This window comes from Pteropus alecto, unplaced genomic scaffold (assembly GCF_000325575.1).
Source record: "Pteropus alecto unplaced genomic scaffold, ASM32557v1 scaffold313, whole genome shotgun sequence".
NCBI classification, from domain to species: domain Eukaryota; kingdom Metazoa; phylum Chordata; class Mammalia; order Chiroptera; family Pteropodidae; genus Pteropus; species Pteropus alecto.
This window is the reverse complement of record NW_006434832.1, coordinates 160170-169657: the sequence shown is the minus strand read 5'-3', so window position 1 is coordinate 169657 and position 9488 is coordinate 160170. Positions and strand designations below refer to the sequence as shown.

General features: G+C 49.6%; 1 protein-coding gene across 2 annotated transcripts in view; it reads left to right on the top strand.

Moving 5' to 3' along the window:
- The first annotated feature begins 4822 nt into the window (after positions 1–4822).
- Positions 4823–9488, top strand: part of MEOX1 (mesenchyme homeobox 1) — a 17697-nt gene continuing 13031 nt past the window's right edge. For both annotated transcript variants that reach the window (XM_025045640.1, XM_006910089.2), the window contains exon 1: positions 4823–5297. In XM_025045640.1, coding sequence (XP_024901408.1) covers positions 4829–5297 — 469 coding nt within the window. In that variant the 5' untranslated portion in view covers positions 4823–4828. The remainder of the gene's footprint in view (positions 5298–9488) is intronic.

Below are 9488 nucleotides of genomic sequence, written 5' to 3'. Positions count from 1 at the left end.
AGATGACTTTTGCTTTAGATTAGGGTTTCCAGATTTAGGGAGGGTAAAAGGATACCCAGTTAAATTTGAATTTCAGATAAACGACAAATAACTTTTTAGCATATTACTTAAATATTACTCAAATATTACTTAACTGTACTTCCTGTATTTTATCTGGCTGCCCTAACTTAGAGCCTTTCCTTGAGCTCAACATGCCTCTAACTCCTTCAGGCACAGAAGCCCTGGGAAGGACATGTTTACTGAGCACCTCCTGAGCGTCTGTAAACTGTCTATACAGCAAGCCTCCACTTTTCAATTGAGGAAACCCAGGTTACATGACCTCCAAGAGCCAGGGATCCAATGCAGGCCCCCTATGCATTGTGTTTTTCAGTCATCTGCCTACAATCTTAGTAGCAGACAAGATATGGCTAGCACCAAAGGTCCAAAAATATATTCATGAGAGAAAACATTCATCTGAGGAAACTGTCTATTAATACTCAGTGTTTTGTGGGATTTAGGGACAGACCCCATCATTGGTTCCCTAGGGTGAAATGTTTTGTCTCCACCTTGAAGACTTCGCAGGGGCATCTGTGACAGTTGTGAGGACTGTATTCTGTGGTTTACTCAGCTCTGTCTTGTCCATCCTATTATTTGAGCCTCACAAAGTCATATAGGGCAGTAGTGACCCTGCTGCCTCCAAGCTTTCTGAGAAGCAAAGGACATACACATTCCAAATAAATGCCAGGCCCAGTGGTAAATATTCTAGTCCAGTGAGATTTCTACCATATTCGAAGCTTGTTTGTCTTCTGTCCCCTTCCCCCAGGGTCTTGCTCGGTAACAGGTGTCTTGTCCAGTTCACATGTTGTACCATGTGAGTGAATGCTAATGGTTTCATCTTATCCCTCTTAATGGCATATCAGTATTTCACAGGGCCTTCTGGAGTTGTCTTTAAGGAGAACATCTCAGGTGTTCTCATCATCATCCTTATCATCATCATCATCCACCGAGTATCACTAAAAACTGTACACCAGGCTATGGCAAGAGTTTTTCCAGATCATCTCACTCACTTCTCTCAGCAGCCTAACAAGGAAAGAAGTTTATCTCCAGTTTACAGATGAGGAAACTGAGGCTCAAGTGATAAACGAGTTGCTCAAGGCCATTCAACTGATTAGTGCTAAAGCTGAAATTCGAATCCATGCTGGTTCCCAAAGCTGTGATCTTGACCTTCTGTTATGTTGCAGTGGGAGAAGGTATTAGGGGGCTAGGATGGGCCACCCTCATCCTCCATCAAGACACGACATGCCCTGTGGTCCAGCAAAGAAAGGGAAAGCATAATAGTTCTCCACATGCATCACCCTTTATAGTCAGCCAACACTTTTCACAGACATCAGTTCGTTTCTCCTCAGAACAGACACATGGAGCTGGTACTGTCATCTCCATTTTGCCAGTGAGAAAACTGAGGCTCAGAAAAGAGTGTCGCTTGCCTGAGACCACACAGCCGCTGACAGGCAAGGCCACACCTTGAACCTGAGTCTTCTGCCTGCCGGCCCCAGGTTCTCCCTCGGACACCCTGCAACTCCAGGCACAGGTGGGTGGGGTGGCCACGCACGGAAGCAGATCGGTGGCGCCAAGGACACGCCTGCTTGTTGTGCATCATGAGAGAAATTCCGAAAGTTCTTTGGAATGGCTCAGGTGTGGCCAAGTAGACAGTCCTCAGGGACCCTCAGGGACCCTCCTCCTAACACATGCTTTTCCTCTTCCTACGCCTGCCACCCCCAACAACAATCAGAAACGGGGTCCCCTCCCTTCCTGAAAACCCTGCTCCCCTTGGCCGCCGGACCTCAGGGCTTTTTTCCATAAACAGCCACTTCAATCCATCTCTGTCTCGTGAGCCCGCGGGGCCTTGACGGGGAAATGCTGACTTTGAGGAGGTTAAAGGTGCTGGTGCCCGGCCTTCATCTAACAAATGGGTTGCCAAGAGGGGAGGAACTATTGTTGTTTTTTCCTGGCCTCAGAAGAGGGGCCTGTCAGGAAGATGTAGAGGCCAGCGGGGCCCCTGGCCGCGCCCTGCGGGGTAGCTGACAGACACCAGCAGCTGTGCGGGCGCCGGGGTGCCAGGGCCCTCCACGGAGCATCCCCACTGTGTCCCCTCCCTGCTGCCCCTCCTGACCTCTCCACCCACCCCACCATGACCCAGGGCCCACCTCTTCCAGGGGCAAAGGGCCAAGCGGCTGGGCCTCCCTGGGCTGGGGTCCTTGGGCCAGATGCGAGACCAGAGCAGGAATCCGGTTACAGCCTGCCGGGCCAGGCCCCAGAAAGGCCAGATCTTCCTCCCAGCCTCCTGTGGATTCCTTCTAGAGCCCCCACAGCCTGGAGCCCCTCAGAGAACCTCTCAAGGCTGTTTCTGTAGAATTTCTTCAGTGCTCCCCAGCCCCACAGCCTCCCTTCGGAATCATCGGGTTAAGGAGAATAAGATATGCTAGGATGTGAGCCGCATTTATCTATTATCTACTGTGTAATTCACACAAATGATTCATTTAAAAAATTTCAAATGTCTGTGGGGTAGGTATTCTGATGCAGTGAGGCCAGGCTGCCTGGGTTTGAATTCTGGGTCCTCTGCTTCCCAGCTGTGTGACACTGTACAGGTTACACAGCCTCTCTGTGCTTCAGAGTCCTCTCTTCTGAAAAAAAAAAAAATGGACGTGAGAAATGCGTTTGCCTCACAGGGCTTTTGTGGAGATCCATTTGGGGACTATGAGGAAGTGCTAAGATCAGCGAATGAATGTCAACTCTCATCAGTGGATGAATGGACCATCATCCCAGATGAGGAAACAAGCTCAGAGAGGTGAGGTGACTTGTCCCAGGGAACACAGCCAGAAAGTAGCAGACTTAAGATTTGAATTCACACCTGGTTAAGCCCGAAGTCCATACAGCAAGCTGCTCCAGACACCTGAGGATAACTCCAGTCCTGCCATTTCTTAGCCATGTGATTCTGAGCAGCCCACATCATCTGTCTGAGCCTCATTTGTAAAAGGTAGAACATAATCCTTAACTTTACCCATAATGGGAGAGTGGTGATGTTCAGAGGAGAAATGTATATGCAACAGCTAAGTCCTGGGCAAAGCAGAGAGGTGAGTCTGATTTGTGGCTCTGACCCATCTTCTCTGTTGGCCTGCAACACCCTGGCTGCCCATTCCGGAAGACGAAATGCCTGTTCCATGAAGAGTGTGTATGCAGCCTCCAGGCCGCAGAGCCAAGACCTCTTCTCCTTTGCAACCAGACGGCAGAGACCTTGGTATTATGGTCCATGCCCATTTCAGCCCCCTACTTTGCTGCTCTGGGCAGTGGAAATAGTTGATTGGAGAGGAGCTCTGGCCCCGTGGGCTCAGAATGTCATCCTCCAAGAAATTACATTAACCCTCCATGGAGACCAGGCAAGGCCATGGGGATGAAGTAGACAGATTAACCAGTTGAAATAGCAGTGGCCCTCCTGTGATAGGCACCAGCCGGGAAGACCATGTGACCATTGCCAAAGAGAACTCCTTTGGGAATGAGAATACCCCTGATTCCTATTTCTGTGCCCCAGAGTCCATGGAAGCTTTGGCCTCTGGGGGTGGGGAGGGAGAAGCAGGTGGGTGAAGGTTAGGGGGCCAGGGAGCAGGTGGGGGAGGCCAGAAGAAACTTCAAAGGACTTATTTAAGAGCTTTTCCTTTGCCGTGGAGAAAAATGACTTGAAATCCCTCTAGAGAAGAGTGTGGCTAATTGGCATTAAGTTGGGGGTTAAAGAGCGGAAGGAAGAATCTGATTGGTTTTTTTGTTTTGTTTTGTTTTGTTTTGTTTTTTTAAGTTACTGAGAAAGTGAGAATGTCACTTTGGGCAGAGAGAAATAATTTTTTTCTGGAGAATGTCTTCCTTTATACCACAGACCCTACTGGGCCGCTGAGACTTGCAAAAAAAGATTTCTTTTAATCCCCACCTTCCTTTTTGCAAGCAGCAGTAGAAGGGCCTTTAAATCAAATGCAATCAGCAAACTTGTCTCTTGCACTTATTGCCTGCTTCACTCCCTGGAATTTGGCACTTGATGGATTCTGGACCTGACTTAAGGCTTTTTCCAAATCCAAGTCTTGGGGAATTTTGTTAACAGTGCAATAAAATAACTTCATAGTGTTACAGGAGGCACATTAAAGAAGTTGTGTGTGTGTGCTGCTCTCTCTCCTTAAAAAAAAAAATACAGACAATGTTTCTTTAAAAGTCTCCATCTGCAAATCCCATTAGATGTGCATATAAGGTTTCTGATGATTAATAGTTGCCTGCTCGGGTTTTGGTTGGAGGGGATCGTGTGGGTGCGGGTTAACCCCTCCCTCTCCTCTCTCACATTTCACTTCAGAAATTTGTCACTCTCTCCTCACTGCAGCATTTAAAAGTGTGTCTCAGCAGCCCTGGTCCAGCCCTCTGCAGGCATTTGCTGCGGGCTTCGGGACAACCACTCCATCAGCTGGTGCGTCTGGGCTGGGACAGTGAAAATGTTTAGTGTCATCGGCGACAAATACACGTACAGGGGACCCCAATAGGCAGTCTGGTGTGTCAGGCAGGGGCAGGAAGCAAGGAGCGAAGTCCAACGTAGGTGTGCGCCCACACATACGTGTAGCTGGCCGCATGTGCACGGACTTTAAAAAGAGACTTTAGTTTTGGTTTTTGTTTTGATTCCTGGGGTGAACTTTCTGTTGAACATTTTTCTCTCCTTTTTTCTTTTTCCTTTTTTTTTTTTTTTTTTTGTATTTTTTAAAATTCGAATATAAAAAGTATAAGAATCAACCCTTTAAAAGACTGAGGCGTGCACAGACGGCAGATGGATCCCGTGGCCAGCAGCTGCATGAGGAGCCCCCACCCCCCAACCCCCGTCTGGGGCTGCCTTCGAAATCCCCACTCCGAAGGCAGTGGGGCCTCAGGGTTACCCCACTACCCGCCAACCCCGTTCTCCTTCCACCAGAAACCAGACTTCTCGGCGACAGCGACAGCAGCTTACCCTGACTTCTCTGCCTCCTGCCTGGCGGCCACCCCACACAGCCTACCCCAGGAGGAGCGCATCTTCACTGAGCAGCACCCCGCCTTCCCACAACCCCCCGACTGGCACTTCCCTGTCTCGGAGGCCCGGCGCAGGCTTAACCCGGGCCCAGCTGGGAGCTCCAGGGAGATGGGGGCCAGCAGCCCAGGCCTGGTGGACAACACGGGAGGCCCAGGCGAGGACTATGAGGTCCTTGGGAGAACTGCTAATGAGACGGAGAAGAAGTCAAGCAGACGGAAAAAGGAGAGTTCAGGTAGGTGGCTAAAGGGCAGATGACTGTTCTTATACTGTGTGACCTTGGGAAGGTTGCTTGCCCTCTCTGAGCCTAACTGCCCTGACCATGAATTGTGAACAATACTATCTAACCTACCTGAAGGCAGGTGTTACCTTCGGAGTTTCCTCTACTCAGAGTTCTAGGATCCTCTTGTGACGGGAGGGCTGTATCTATGTCCCCAGGACTCCTGGGCCCTAGGAAGTATGTGCCAGCAAGAGAATGAAACAAGATCCACAAAGATTTGGAAAATATGTGAGACAGAACCTCAGTGCAGGCCGGCAAGAGCTGGAGAGGGGCTTTCCTGAACCCCAGCTGCCTGGGGGTCGTGCTTCTCCCCACCATGGCCCGGCCAGCTCTGAATGGTCCCAGAGCCACAGGGTTTGCTTATCAGGGAAGAAGGCTGAGACAAAGGCTCGAAGGCTAGGACAAAGGCTGGAACCCTGGGCGATCAAGCAGAGCCAGGAGTCTATGTCTCCAGAAGCCTAGCAGCCTAAGACTGAGATGAGACAGGCAAGGGGTGAGGGGAGACGGAGTGTGAGATTTAGGGCAGACTGCTCACGAGGTATTACCCTGCCCAGCTGGGCTGTGCACAGGCCAAAGGACAGCTCAACATGGGGTGTGGGGGGTGGGCGGGGAGGAGGTGTCTGGTGACCCCAGGGAAGGCCTTCTTGAGGGATCACTGGCCTTGGGGAGAGGTAGGCATCCAAGGGCAAGCATTGGACCTCAATGCAGGTAAAGCCCAGCTTAGTGCTAGAGCCCAGAGGCCAGAGGATGGAGCTGGCCCACTTGTTTAAATCCCAGCTAAAGTTCATCTCCTCCCTGTAATAGGGACCTCTTGCTTTTTTATCTCCCTGTGGGACCCTCCCTGTCTTCTCTCACTGCCTATTCACTTTTTATCAAAACAAGGCAGTGCCCATGCCTTCTGCCCCCATTGCTATATCCTCCTTACAGCCACCCTTGGGGCAACGTCTGTCTGTCTAAACCCGTACAGGACCTTCTTGTGGGGCTAACCAGGGCAGGCAGAAAACGAGAGTGCTAACCAATCAATGAGCACACTCTGTGCTTTGCTTTACAAAGTGCTTTCAATGTAGCACAGATTTCCCGAGCATCTTCGCTTTGCCAAGCGCTGGCCCTGGGAATGCACAGATGAATAAGGTGGTCTCGTTCCTCCCCCACCCAAAGAGTTCAGACTGAGAGGGAGGACAGGCCCGCAGATGCCTGTCTGGCAGTGGATGTACTATAATCAGGTTCAAGGTGTGGCAGACAACATTCATTAGTTGTTTCGAGCCCCGCCAGCTTGCGAGGTAAGTCCGGCAGGTCTTAACAGTATCTTGGTTCTATACGTGAGGAAAAGGAGATACGGAAAGTTTGAGGGGATCACTGCTAGAATGAAGTCTAAAGAGAGGGACCCACTCATCTCAATTTGCCCAGGACTTATCAGATTTTAGCACTGAAAGTCCAGTGTCCCAGGAAACCCCTCAGCCCTGGGGCAAACTGGGACAGTTGGTTTTCCTAGAAATGAGCTCAAAGCCCAGACTCAGACCCCAAATGAGCTCAAAGCCCAGACTCAGACCCCAAATCCCACACCCTTCAGTAGATCTCAAGCACAATCCTCACTTTGAAATATTGGGTCTCCGTGCTTGAAGAAGCCCCTCAACGTGCTCACAATGGGTGATAATGACCATAGCCCTTCCCGCTGCTCAATAAAAGGGCCCTTTAAATTTTCAACCCGTTAAATCCTGAACTATTCCTAGCCCTGATTGGAGGTTTGCCGACAATGGGGCACTTTTCGCTTCTCTCCAAGGAGCTCTCAGCAGCTTGGCTCTGCGCCTGGTCGAAGAGCTCTCCCCTCTGTGGCGCTGGCCACTGTAGTTCCTCCGTCTCTGCCTACACCTCCCTCGGCTGCCTCCAGCCACTTTCAGGGAGCTGAGAGCCAAGGCATTGGGAAGGCATGGGCAAAGCCAAGGGCTGGGCTTAGGCAAAATCATTCTGTGTTTCAGCAAGACCTAAATACGCATCTTTCTTTTTGGCTTGTGGCCCACGGAACTGCATTAGGGAGTAAGCTCGTGTGCCAAGGAGCTGGCCACCCCAAGAGCAAATGGACACCCTTTACGGAATGCCCTGCACGTCTTTGTAGGGTCATCCTCGAGTTGGGGGAGGTTCTCATCTGGGAGGAGCCCTGGGCTCTCCCTCAAAGTCTCCTCAGGAGCAGCAGCAATGGCAGCAGTCATATAAGGCAGAGCACAGCAAACTAACTTTTATTTATACTCTGGGGTTCCAGACCCACTCTTTGTTCAGCACAGAAATCTTTATCTCCCATTTATAGCTGCTTGAGTCTTCCTCTGGAATTCAGCTGGAGGGGAAGTAGATGGGAAAGATCAGCTTTGTAAGAGCCTAAAAAAACGGGAATGTGGTGGGCAAAGGGAACGTGGTGGGCAAAGCTCACAACTCACTTCAGGAATCTGCTCACAAGAGACAAACCCACAAAGGACCTTCTCCCCACCCAGCCAATCCTGAGTCACTGATTTGATACTCTCTTATTGAAAATTTTAATATTTTATTCATCGTGTATTTTTTGCATTAATTTTGATTTTTAAAAACATGGCATTAAAATATTATTTCTCTCGATTACTGAGGTTTTAGGAACCCCTTGCATTTTGCGCTCAATGTGAGTGCCTTCCACGTCTCACCCTGGCCCTCGCTAAGCCGTCTCTGGAAGGTTAACTAGCATCGATGAGAAACGTGTTTTTCTTGGTGCTTTACAATCAGACAGTTTTCAATGTCAGCATTGCAACTTTTGGCTGCATGACTTTGGAAAAATTCTTAATGTCTTGGAGCCTCAGTTTCTCCAGCTGTAAAATGAAACTATAATAATAGCTCCTTTTACATAGAGTCTCTGTGAACATTAAATGCAGTGATCCACAAGATTAACACCGTGCCTGGCCCGCGAATTCAATAAATAGCAGCTACAAATGGCATTAGGCCCATATTTCCAGAACCAGCCTTTGGAACACAGAGTCTGACAAATCTCTCTATATTTATGGGGTCAACAGAATTGAATATTTCAAATACATTGTCTCAGAAATTCCTAAATCTTGAGTATAAGACATGGGAACTTCTTGCAATCATTATTGGTACTAAAATCCATTTGTCGTCAATTAGGAGCTTGGAGCTCAGAGATCTGCTGGGGAGGCTGGGGTTGAGCTGTGCCTGTTAAATTGTGTTCTATGCTGGCTGGCCAAGGGGGTTCCAGTAACAGAAAGTTACTAAAAGTTTATTTTAAGAGGGACGTCTTATGCTCTCCCCTCTCCTTCCTCTGCCAGCCCCAACTGCTCCTTCTATACTCTGACTGGAAACAGAGCTGATTCACTCAAGTAAATGATCGGGAAAGAGGGGGTCCCCGAACCCCCCCCACCCCGAGACCTTCTGCTGGTTCACAGCACAAAACTGATTTAGAAGATCAGCTGATGTTATCTTACCCCAATCACATCCAGCCTGAACCAGTGGGTGTTAAAGACCCCTGCTGGCAGGGACAGCTGTGAGGCCACTGTTGTTTGCCCCCAATCTGTCGTTGCTACCGTGGTTGTCTTTAATTTATGGGGAGGAGGGATTTCGCCGTGATTTCCTGACTGGGTTCAAGGGAAGGTCGCGCGTGATCAGCCTGGCTGCAGGTGAATCTGATCACCCACCGGGGAGAGCCGCTGTGCTGGGGCTCAGCCCTGCTGGCTGGGCTCTCACGTACTTACTCAGCCTTCATCAGACTCACTTTGTCCCGTCTCCCCTCAGCTCCAACACATGTGCCTCCCAGGGTTGGTCCTTCCCCGATTTCTCTCTCATGCAAGACCTGATCTCAGCCTGCTCCTGTGCAATCGCCTGAACTTTGGCCTGAGGTTTAAAACCCACCACAAATAGAATCGCGGCCCCTTTCACCTTTTTCCCCACCTAGTCTCGCTCTACAGGCCACCCCTCCCACCTCCATCTCCACACACCTTGCCGCCAGCTACACCAGGTTACTTGCCTTGCAAACACACCCTGCTTTTCTTCTGCTGATTGAAGTCCTATTTGTTTTAACATCTAGTCTGAAAACCACCTCCTTCAAGAATTCTTTTTTTTTTTTTTTTTTTTGGTTATGGCTCCCCTTTGTTATTATTTCGTTTCAAGGAAAGTTAT